Source organism: Echinops telfairi, unplaced genomic scaffold (genome assembly GCF_000313985.2).
Source record: "Echinops telfairi isolate 266 unplaced genomic scaffold, ASM31398v2 ScPeMD7_3533;HRSCAF=4204_0, whole genome shotgun sequence".
In the NCBI taxonomy this organism is placed as follows: domain Eukaryota; kingdom Metazoa; phylum Chordata; class Mammalia; order Afrosoricida; family Tenrecidae; genus Echinops; species Echinops telfairi.
The window spans coordinates 47857646-47870620 of NW_022107431.1; the positions used below are offsets into that span (position 1 = coordinate 47857646).

Sequence of the window (12975 nt, forward strand, 5' to 3'; positions counted from 1 at the left end):
CGGACGGTGAGGCCATCTGCTCTCACAAAGATGGACAGCCTCAGAAGCCGGTCAGAGGTCACTGCGACTCAGAATCAATCTCTGACAGTGGGTTACTTCTCTGTTTCTGTAAGCAAGTAGGGTTTATTCCAGAAGAGAGGAACTCCTCGGTTAATTAATTACTTATATTGTGCTATATGTTGAAAAGGGAAAAGAGGACCTCTTCAGTTACCCCATCCAATGCTTATGAAATGATTACTCTTCTCTGAATAAACAAACGTAAAATTAAGCTTCAATTAAGAACAAAATACATGTGACTAATATGTTCCCGAGATATCCCTACCAGAAAAATGACCTAATTTACTGAAAATGCTAGAGAATCCATGAAAAGAGAAGGATATCTGCTATAATATTCGACCCCTAATGAAATAGAAAAAAAGGAAAATATTGAAAAGAATGAAAAATTAAACATACTTCTTGTTCAGGTGATAAATTAAGTATATATAACAGAAAAAAGAAAAAATTAATCAAGTCAAGAATATATATTACAAATTATATATTAATATATAAAGAATATATATTAAAGAAGTAATAAACCAATGCTTTTTGCTCAAAAAAGAAATAATTAAGTAGAAAATTCATTGTGTAAAAATGTTTCAGTTCATAAAGCAAAAAGAAAAAGTAAAAAACCTGAAAATTGATTCAAATAATAAAAACAAAGAATGTCTAAAGTGATTATGGAAATCAATATTAAGCTCATTTAGATGCTAGAAAAGTAGACCTAAGAAATAACCTTAGAATGGTTACATAGAACGCTAAAATATTGCAATGTCAACCATTGCCCCATAGCTAATCTATACATTTAATAATTTCCAATTGGCATCTAAAATCACTAAGGGATTATAATATTAAAAATAAAATTGGTGTAAGATTTAATTTATCAGACTGGAAGTTTTCATATTTATAATATTTAAAACAGTAAAAAATTGGCAGAGATAAATGATCTATCAATATTTGGAATGAAAAATGCAGAATCCAAAAAGATCATTTAGCTTATTAAAGTATAGATTTGAAATATTGGGGCAAGTAGATGCTTTAATAAATAATGTTGGATCAATGAACTAATGTGCACAAATATAACACAATCTTCATACCTCACAGGATACGTAATTTTAGTTATAATCTATAACCTAATATATAATCTATAGCCAAATGTAAAAGGCAGACACTAACTAGACAATGCCTAGGGAGTATTTGGACAATCTTGTGGTGGAAGAATATGTTAGTAAGACACTAAATGTAGAGGCTGTGAAGGAAAGACTAGCAAACTAGTTATTTAAAATCAAAAGCTGTCAACAACTTTTAAAGATAAACTCTTACTTGGAAAAGTACTTATTCCATGTAAATGCTTTACTCCTTGCCATAGTGTTAACTCTGACCCGTGGTGCACATGGTTCTCTCTCTGTAGAGTAAAAGTGCTCTATGGAGATTTCTTGGCTGTAATCTCTATAGAAGCAAATCACAAAGGCTTACATCCTCGGTGCTAGTAGGTAGGTCTGAACCACCAAACTGTATTTTCGTAGCCAACCTATAGGTTACAGCTCAAGCACCAACCATGTACACCTCTCAGGGACTGTAAGCACTCTAGAAAACAGCCAAAGAAACAAATAAAAGGAAAAAAAAGTAAAGAAAAGCACACAAAGACTATTTGAAATCCTTGGAGTATATTAAAAAGATACTCAATTATTAGAAATTCTAAGTAATACAAGTAATGAGATTTACTTTTTTTAAAAATGTAGAGCATTAGCTAAATGCATCATTTCAATGATCAGAAAGAAGCATGCCTATGTGGAAAAAACATTCTTAAATGCTACTTGAAGAAGTACAGGTTGATGGATCATAAAAAGCAAGTTGATACTATCACTTTTTAAAGTATTTATATTCACTTTTAGTAAAATATTTCACTAGACCAGAAAAGTACAAAGATCTATACGAATATTTATTACAATATAACTATGCAATGGCTGTAATCTAGCAGTCCACGAATATTTCACTTGTGGCTCACAATGAAATTTCATCAAGCCAATAAGATAAGTGGAGTTTTAAATGCTGACATGAAATTTATTTATCTACATAATTGCATTGAAACATGCATGGTGATCCAAGGAATGGTTATATTTATAATATTCTATATACTTGTTAAATATCTAAGATAAGATCTTTGCAATAAATAACTAAAACATTTGAAAGAAAGTGGATGAATAAGGCCAAAGAACAAGGCATGTCTAGTGAGGAATGTCCTTAAGCATTTTCTACGACATACTTTAGCTTTTTTGTTCTTGAGGCCTTTTGGAACTAAATAATAAGGAAGGTGGGAGGAGAAGAGGCGAGGAGACGGGCGCTTGGAATAGTCCATTTTCCTAATATTATACTCCAGAAATGGGGCTCTATCCATTGTTTCCGTATGTGTAGTTCTGTTACGATGATCCTCAAAATAAATCAAGCTTAATATTTGCTGTGTCCAAATTGTACCTGTAAAAATACATAATACTGTTTCAAATACAAGTTGATTCATAACAGTAAATGTAGTCATCATGCTCTTCATCTTCCCTCTGCCCCTTTTGATTTGAGCTTGCTGTTCTAGGCACAGCGCCGTGAACACACGTAAAATTATCCTGAAGGTTAATCACTTCAACTTTGCTTCCTCATCCACTTCAACCACTGAAAAACTTCAAGCCAAGTCTTGCAAATTTTCCTATGTGTAAGTAAATGTGCACATGAGAAAGGTGTTTTCAGTAGTTTCTGTGACCCACCAGGATCGTACTCGACCACCATTTTGTGTTGACAGTCCTACAGACTTAAAAAAAGAGAGAGAGAAAGATCTAATCGCTATGTCAGGTCCTCATGGTCAAAGCTTTTTTTTTTGAGACATCTGTGGTGGATTCTATATATCATGGAGTACAAAAATGACACCTGTTGGAAAATTAAATTATTTGGGAGACAATTTAGTAAATAAAGCATTCATAATCTGGAAAGACCCAGATTTTGGACTGAGATAGCATTGTTTAACAACCATTTTGACAAGTTCCAACTTCATATATATGTTCATGGTCACACCAGGCTTTCCATTGTTATTGTTGTGATTTTTCAGGGTAATCAGTCTCCTCTTGTTTATTATTCCCCTCGAATGGGTTTAAAGCCCAAACCTGGAGCCTTGCAGGACAGGATCTTAGATGGGATACAGGCTGTTGAAAAGAGAACATGGCTTTGTGCTTTGTTTCTGGTTTGTGAAGTGGGCACGTAGTGTGGCTATGGGCACATGGCTGCACTTGACACTCAGGTGGGACGCGGTGTTTTCTGGTCCCTCCATACTGGCTTCCTCTTGCTCTGCTACAGGAAAAACCTCTCAACCGCCAGTGCTGCCATTGCCCAGGCCCAGGCTTCTCCAGCAGCACCGGCAGTTTCAGCAGTGGCAACAAGGAAATCCAGAAGCAGGATCCCATCAAACTGTAATATAGTGTGCATACAATCTCCATCTCACATAATGTCCTCTGTCATAGAACATACTGTGGAAATTAAAAAACATATGCCTGTACGTCTAAGAAAAAGGTATACTTAAAATGCAATGATCCTTCTATGACTGCAAAAGAACTCTTCATCAAACATCCATATTCCACAATGTCAGTAGTTTAAGCCAAGACTTGCTGTGATCCACATACAGTGTCTACACACCACGCTAAGGAGTCATCCTGTACCCCCCTATATTGTGGGACGCACTGAAATAAGAAATTAAGGACAAGGATGATGACCTCAACTTGTACAGAGTCCCATTCCTCTTGCCACACAAAGTTTTGACTCAGCCCTAAAAAAGAGTGGCAGGAAAAGCACATGGAGACTTGATCCATGCCCCAGGGAAAGAGTGGCAGCCAAAAGGCTGGATGCATCAAGTTCGATGAGACACCAATAACATGTGCTTCAAGCTCTTCCGTTAAGAGCTACCTCACTTTCCTCAAGGTGAAATGTCCTTTTGTAAGGACACAATGACACCCAGAATGCTCTTTAGAGGCAAGGATAGAGAAACTTCACCTCATAAACTTTTCACATGCTGTCAGGAGACACATGGGCCTGGAAAAGGACGTTATTCTCGAAGTAGCAGAGAGGCAGCAAAAGGAGGAAGGCCCTTGACAAGATGAACTGACACAGTCCCTGCAACAATGGGCTCAAACCTGAGAGCGACCGTGAGACTGGTTCCGGACCTCTGCTGCGTTCTGCAAACATACCGTTGCTAGGAGTCAGAATGAACTTAGAACAATAATGATGATGACACCATTTCATCTCCCCCCCACTTTTGTCTAGTTTCTGATTTTAAATGTAACATTTCACATTGTTCACTGTTGAATATGATGTTTGCTATAGTCTTTTGATAGATTCCTTTATCAGGTTAATAAAAACTTAACTTTCCCCTCATTTGCTAATCGTGTCCATTCTGAATAAATGCTGGATATTATTCAATGATTTTTCTGCATCTCCTGAAACGATCATGAGGGATTTCTTCTGTTGTCTAGTAATGCAGGTCAACTATAATAATAGATTTAATATTGTCCAAAGCAATCTTGACTCCTGAAATAAACATACCCTGTTCACAGACTATTTTTCATGGTTAGATTTGGTTTGCATTTGAATGAGGTTAGAATTTTTGCTCTTATGTTCATGAATATACCATCAATGTTCTAGGAAGTGAAGTGTCAAAAATATAACACATATTATTGCTTAATTGATTATCTACCTTTTAGAGTTGAAATAATTTATGGTGGATCCTGAGATACTCAATATTGTTCCCTTCAAGTGAACAAGAATCATTCAGGATGGAAGAAGCATTGGGTGTGATGGCCCAGAAACAGCCTGATTTAGGGTGACCTACTCTTCTATGGACTATAGTGCTTTACCTAAAATTAAGCAAAATTGGGTGACACAGACATTAAATGGTGGGGCGGGGGAAATTGAAGAATTTCAGTTTTGTTAAATGGAATCATCAATCCAAAAAATTTTACACAATGGAAGAACCTAAGGACAAAGCAATATGTGTCTAAATAAACATGCGATGATCTTCAAAGTAAAAGCTATTAGAGAAAAACTAGAATTTCTATGAGAAATAGTTTCTTTGGTACTGACTTAGACTTCCCTATAACTCTGAGCAGCATTAACTAATGAATTAAACATTGCTTGAATGCCACCATATAGATCATGCTCTAGAAAACATAATTTAAAACTAATTGTTTAGTAAATCAAGGGCAATTTCTTCTATTTCAAAATGATTTCTTTATTATTGGTAAATGCAAAAATTACCACAAATAAAAAGTGTTATAAGGATTTATTTCTACCATCAAATATAAACATACAAAAATAGAGCAATACACTGGCATGAAGTCAATTCCAATTCATAATGATCCTATAGGATGCTATAGAGTAGAACTGCTCCTTATATTTCCTAAGGCTAAATCTTTATGGATGCAAATAGTCCCATTTCTCTCTGTGGAGTAGCAGGGAGGTTTAATGTTCTGTTAATGAAAACTTGCTCATCTCTGAAATATATTTTCTCCCATTCTCAGCCCAAGTTAGCATGCCATCACATAACAAGTAATTGTTCTTTACTCAATATTTTGTTTCTTTATATTTTTTATCAGAGTTGATATCATTTCCATTGTAAATGTCCTCACCAGCATATATATATGTGCTTCAAGTAAATTTTTTCTGTTCCTGCGTGATGTCCAATATGTGCATACCCATGTGCAGAAACCAGAGTAATGACGGGTAACAGAGGACCCAGCCCTGAACTCACCAGATTTGGGATATGTGATTATGAAGACATCATCATCTCTAATTTCAAAATCATCTAGATTTTCTAGGTGATCAATATCAACCAAAGAATGCTCAAAATTATAGCCTTTAAAATTGAGTAAATATGTGTCCTCATCCATTATTAATCACCTGCAAATAAAAACATGACATTATTTTCAGGCTCATAGTATTTTATGTAAAATAACTAAAAGCTATTGAATAGCTAATATAATCTGGGCAACATTTAAGTGTCATGTATCTTTTAAACTCATTTATCATCATAAACATTTTATAAATATCAAAGCACTTAATATTTACAATAACCTAATAAAGTAGGCATTGCTATTATTATTTTTTTTAAATGAGAAAACCAAGATTCTTAGAGTTTTAACAGTGTTCCCTAAAATCACTCGAATGAAGTACTATCATCATTTCAAACATACGGTTGAAGAAATTAAGGAACAGTCATCTTGATTAAATTTCTCACAGTTACCCAGCAAGCAGAACACAGAACTAAGATTTGATGCAAGCACTCTGGACACAGAGCATATGCTTCCAATTCACCTCAATATAGAGCTTATAAGTATTTCATATTTTTATTTCCCATTTTTCATTGTTGTAGCAATACGAAATTCAATATACTTTTAGAAAATATACTTTTAATTATTCGGTTTTTTGCAGAGCATGAATTATCTGCTGTCTCTAAAAGATGCTTCTGAGACATTATGTCACTCGATTTGTGTGTTAGGTCAGGGTGACTAGAGAAACAAATCCAGTGACTCTCAAAATGTCAAAAAGTAATTGTATATCAGGAAAACATCCCATCCCACTCCAATTCAAGTCCTTTAAGTCCAATACTAGTCTTTAAGTCCCTCTGCAGATTCACAAAGCCACATGTAATGATGCAGAATGCGGGAATATCACTGGTAGGTGGATACAAAGTCTTTATGCCCCCACCCCCATTTTGGGTATCCAATTTCTATACTTCCCTTCTATCAACCCAGCACACTGAGGAGACAAGCATGTTTTTGAGGTGAAGAATCTTCGTTCTAGCTGGAACCTTGTGAGTTCGTATCCATATGCAAAGTCAAATCAGGATAGGTCATCTATAAAGTCAGCAGCAATGTGCACCAAATCACAAGCTCAAAAATCTTATCTTCATCTGATTGGGTTCTGGTTGATCTCAATGTGGGCTGCATTAGTTTCACTAAGATGCTCATTGGCCACCTCAACTTTAGAACATGGGCCCCTTCACAAATTCTCAACAATCCTAGTCCCCTTAAGCTAGGTCATGCCATAGGCCAATGGTTCTCAACCTGTGGGTCATGACCCCTTTGGGGGTCGAATGATCCTTTCATAGGGATTGCCCAATTCATAACAGTAGCAAAATTACAGTTATGAAGTAGTAACAAAAATAATTTTAAGGGTGGGGGTCACCAAAACATGAGGAACTATGTTAAAGGGTTGTGGCATAAGGAAGGTTGAGAACCACTGCCATAGGCCCAGGCTTAGCTGAACTCTTAAACTTTAGACCGGGCAACCTGCCCTGTCTCTCCTCTATTCTTTGTGAACTAAGTCCATGGGTGTCAGTAGCCAGATTCAACCCGTTTTTCTATTGTTAATGTTTCTCCCACTTCCAATCTACAAGGGGATGGAGGCGGTAATCTAGCAAGCATCTGAGTTTTCCACAGCTCTCTCAGCAAGACTTTTCAAATGCAAATGTCCTGAGCACTTGAGGCACTGGGTAGGGCTTATTTTTTCTAAGCCTTCTTTCAGGCCAGATCCAATTTAATGGCTGGAAGCAGTGGACTTACAAATTCTCTACTTATACTTCCTAATAATCATTTCTATCACACATTATCTCAATAACGATGGGTAGAAAAGATCCATATAATCCTAGTTCAGCCAGATTTTAAACACATTCTTAAAATAGCCAAATTCAATCCTTTCATATCTAAACTATCCCATTCATATGCAATATGGCTTAGGCCTCTGGCTGTATCAAGCCAGGGCCTGGATTTTGGTCAGCCATTTCGACTCATTAGCATGACCTCAGAGAAGTTCAAGGGGCGATTTTGCCCCCAGAATTCAAAATTTACATTTATCATTTTCATTTTCACCATTTCAGACAGGCATTAAGAAAGACAACTGCTAGGAATCAATACCTCCCCTTCCCATGTCCTTTCCAGACAACAATCGAGTAAACAGTGTGGCCCTACCTGATCCCTGGCTAGCCAAGGGAGAAAAACTACCACAAGGCAGAGGCCAGATAAGCCTCCACCTTCCATTTCCATGATTTGTTTCCTTAACACCCCACTCACAAGGTACCATAATGTGTTAAGCTGGTTTGACTAGAGAAGCAAAGTAACATTCAAATATTTGTAAGAAAATATTCTAGTGCAGTCCAACTCAGATAGTAGTCCATCAGTTCCTCTTCAGACTCAAGAAAACACATAAAATGAGGCCGAATACAAGAATTTCACCAGTTGGTGGGTGCAAAGTCTTGTGGATCCAATGGATGATGGACACATCTCCAGGGCTCTGGCAGCAACCAGGTGCTCCAGAAGGAAGATGAAGGCAGAGAGAGACGGAGTTTCCCAGGACCCTCCTTATGAGAAGGCCATACACACAAGGAGGCAACTTCAGGCTCTGACCTGATTGACAGGCTAAACAACACCCCTACACTTTTATATGTCTTTAAGTTCACATGAAATTACCACATTTGTAAAAAGTGTCCCTCAAGCATTATAGTAATTGATTTGAGTTTGTAAATGTTGGTCTCAAATAGTTTTGAGACATTGTTGATACATTTTGAGATATTGTAATTATTATAATGATTTCCAACCGAAATGTTGTCAAAAAATATGTTGTAAATCTAAATGTGAAATGCATAATAAAAGTATGAAACAAATATGCTAGAAGTATTATCTACTTAAAAACCCCACTAGCCAGTCATTTTGTTCTTAGCTTTCTCTGATAAATCTATTGCTGTGTGTAAAAGATTAAATAGAGCATATTGTTTAGAACCATCAAATAAATTAGATCACTTATTTATGTATTTAATTTACGGTGGTTTGGGTGAAAGTTTATAGTGCAAGTTTTCACCTCAATAATCTATATATTGTAAGGTTCATGGCATTAGATGCACCCAATGCCATACCACTCTTCTCACTTTCTCTTTGTTTACTCACTTCCTTTGTTCTTTTGTGCCCCATAATGCCTCAGAAATTTGACTTTAGGATAATGCTTGTTTTGGTTCTGTTGATTGTAGTGAGGATTAAATTCTTCTTGGGTGTAATCGATCACTTTACTCTTTGGGTGAGAAGTGATCCCCTGGTGGGTTCAGTTTTAGGTTTAACAAGTGTTTTAGACTTGTCAACGTGTGCTAGGTTCTCTATTTATTAGGTCAATATCAACAAAAGCATGATGAAAATAATAAGCTTTAAACTCTCTCACTCCCTCTACATAGAAGGATAAAGATTTATACCAAGAATATAGCTCATATATTTGTAGAAGAATGTAGGTATAATTTGGTTTCATGACCATGGGTCAGATGTTAAGATTTTTCCAGACTGGCATATCTTCAAGAGCTGGTTAACTTGGGATTGTCATGAGCACCACTGGCTGCATGGGCAGGTGATTCCGAAGTCCACAGGTCAGATTTTTGAATGGAGAGAAAAATGAGTCCCAGGTTGGAAGGTCAGATAACAATGTTGTCTGCAGCTGCCTCCCAGGGTTTGAAGACAATATGGCAAGCTATTGGATCTAAAGATCTAAAGGTTTTCGAACCAGATTCAGGTTCCAGACTCAGCACAAAGCAAGCAAACTTCCCCACAGTGTTTGTTCATTTGTATAGAAAGTAGATCACCCCCATGAAACTTACTTTGGATTGCATCAGAGCTGTGACCTGAGTAAGGAGTTGCTCCACCCTAATCGTCTTACGACTGATTAGCTTCTTACAGCAGATTCCATTATGAATCTGATTACATTGTGTTAGGTTCCATACATCATGGGAGATTCCTAGGCTTTAACTGCCAAACCACTGAGACTCCTGACCCAATCAACCGACACAAACCATTCACAACAAGTGTCCAAGGATCGTAGTCTGCGGAGTCCCACAATTTTGTCTATAACATTTTATTGTCATCTTTAAAAAAAATCATTTTACTGGAACTCATACACATACACATACACTCTTATCACAATCCACACATACATCAATTGTGTGAAACACACTTACACATTCTCAAAACACTTGCTTTCTGCCTTGGGCTCCTGGAATCAACTCCTCATTTTTCTTTTTTTCCCCCTCCCTGCCCACATCCCCTCCTCCCTCCCTCATGAACCCTTGATAATTTATAAATTATTATTTTATCATATCTTATACTACCTGTCGTCTCCCTTCACCCACTTTCCCTTTGTCCATCCCCTAGGGAGGAGGTTAAATGTAGATCCTTGTAATCTGTTCCCCCTTTCTACTCCCCCTTCCCTCCTCCCTCCCAGCATTACCACTCTCACCACTGGTCCGGAGGGGTTCATCTGTCCTGGATACCCTGTGTTTCCAGTTCCTAGCACCACTGTACATCCTCTGGTCTAACCAGGTTTGTAAGGTAGAATTGGGATCATGATAGTCGGGGGGGTGGGGTAGGGGCGGGGGCGAGAAAACGTTTAAGAACTAGAGGAAAGTTGTGTGTTTAATCAATGCTACACTGCACCCTGAGGGACTCATCTCCTCCCTGCTACCCCTCTGCAAGGGATGTACAGTTGGCTACAGATGGGCATTGGTTCCCCATTGCACACTCCCCCTCATTCACAATGATATGATTTTTTATTCATTGGTGCTTGATACCTGGTCCCTTCAACCCCTTGTTATCACACAGGCTGGTGTGCTTCTCCCATGTGGGCTTTGTTGCTTCTGGGCTAAATGGCCGCTTGTTTACCTTCCAGCCTTTAAGACCCCAGACATCTTTATCAAAGTGGTTGGTAGTGACAGTTGGTCACCACTCATTGTTCTAGTCTCAGGAAAGTAGAGACTGTTGGTTGTGTGGTCACTAGGGTTGTGTGGTCACAAATTGCTTCCTTGAGACTATGATTTTCTTCACTGTCCTTTGCTCCAGACAGGAAAAGCCTGTTATTGCATCTTGTTGTTGGGTGCCATGGAATTGGTTCCCACTCACAGCAACACTCGTCACAGCTGAACACAATACTTCCCGTCCCTGCATCTTCCTGACGATTGTCGTTTTATCCCCTTGTCGCAGTTCCTGTGTCATTCCACCAGGTAGAGCATGTTTTTCTCTTTTGCTGACACTATAGTAGGCATAACACCTTTTTGTCCCAACTAGTGTCTCCTGACGTGTCCAAAGCATGTGAGCTGAGATCTGGGCATCTTCACTGCTACAGAATAGTGCTGCTCTACTTTCTCCAAGACAGATCTGTTTCTACTTCTACCAGTGATTGTGCTTTCAATAGTCTTCAATAAAACAATAGTTTAAATGCGTCAACGCTCCTCTGTTTTGCCTTCCTCATTGTCCAGATGTCACAGATGGAGGAAATCATTGAAAATCTACGTTAAGAGTCAGCCATACCTTAGTCCTCAAAGGGGCGTCTTTGTTCTTCACCATTTTAAAGAGGCTTTATGCAGAAGATTCACAAGCCTTTTTTTCTTGACTAATTTCTTCCGTGAGCATTGATTGTGGATGCAAACAAATGGAAATCCTTGAAAACGTCAATATTTTCTCTGTTCCTATGATTTTTGTCACTTGATCTAGATATGAGGATTTTAGTTTTCTTTATGTTGAATTCCAATCCACACTGAAAGCTTTAGTCTTCAATCTTCATCAGTAAATGTCTCCATTTTTCTTTGCATGCATTGATCAAGGTTGTGTCTCCTGTGGACTGCAGGTTGTTAATAAGCCTTCCTTCAATCCCGGTACAGCATTCTTCTTCATAGTGTAGACCTTCATGGGTGATTTACTAAGCATACAGGTTGAACAAGTATAGTGAAAGGATACAACTCCGACACACACCTTTCCTAATTTAATCGGTTCAAGTGACCACCTCCTGGTCTATTATGCATAGTTTGCAAATATCAATAAAGTTTTCTATAACTCTCCCTTTTGAAATGTTAACCATTATCATCATGATCCACACAGTAGAATGACTTTGCATAGTAAATAAACCTGTTTCTGGTATTTTGTAGTTTTAGTCAGGATCCATTGACCTCATCAATGATATTCCTCATTCCGTATCCTCTTTGTGGGCTGTTAAGCCAGTTAGTCTAGATCAGCAGTTCTCAACCTGTGGGTCACGACCCCTTTGGGGGTCGAACGACCCTTTCACAGGGTTCACCTGATTCATAACAGTAGCAAAATTACTATTATGAAGTAGCAACGAAATTAATTTTATGCTTTGGGCTCACCACAACATGAGCAACTGCCTTAAAGGGTCGTGGCATTAGGAAGGTTGAGAACCACTGGTCTAACTGTTTCCTGAGACTGTGGTCCTAACCTCCCAAGCCTAAGAAGTTGTCAGAATTAGTCCCCTGCATTTCGAGTCATAGATTATCTATTCTTATTATTGTCACTTAAGAATTATGCATGTAACAGCATTCACTTTGGTTTCCTTGAATTATGCGCACCTCTCAGTGTTCTCGCAGGTCTTAGTCATATGGTGCTTATGTCATCATTACTGTACACGGTGTTTGTGTCACCACTACTGTGCATGGTGCTTATGTCATCACTACTGTACACGGTGTTTGTGTCACCACTACTGTGCATGGTGCTTGTGTCACCACTACTGTACACGGTGTTTGTGTCACCACTACTGTACACTGTGTTTGTGTCACCACAACTGTACATGGTGTTTGTGTCACCTCTACTGTACACGGTGTTTGTGTCACCACTACTGTGCATGGTGCTTATGTCATCACTACTGTACACTGTGTTTGTGTCACCACTATTGTGCATGGTGCTTGTGTCACCACTACTGTACACTGTTTGTGTCACCACTACTGTACATGGTGTTTGTGTCACCACTACCGTACACGGTGTTTGTGTCACCACTTCTGTACACGGTGTTTGTGTCACCACTACTGTGCATGGTGCTTATGTCATCACTACTGTACACGGTGTTTATGTCACCACTACTGTACACTGTGTT

At 38.1% G+C, this 12975-nt stretch overlaps 1 protein-coding gene across 2 annotated transcripts in view; it reads right to left on the bottom strand.

Annotated features, from left to right (window-relative positions):
* LOC101645077 (amine sulfotransferase-like) overlaps positions 1-12975 on the bottom strand; it is a 35823-nt gene that overhangs the window by 12694 nt on the left and 10154 nt on the right. For both annotated transcript variants that reach the window (XM_004702202.2, XM_045294711.1), the window contains 2 exons: positions 5819-5967; positions 2303-2511 (listed from right to left, as the gene is read on the bottom strand). In XM_004702202.2, the coding sequence (XP_004702259.1) occupies positions 2303-2511; positions 5819-5957 (348 nt within the window). In that variant the 5' untranslated portion in view covers positions 5958-5967. The remainder of the gene's footprint in view (positions 1-2302; positions 2512-5818; positions 5968-12975) is intronic.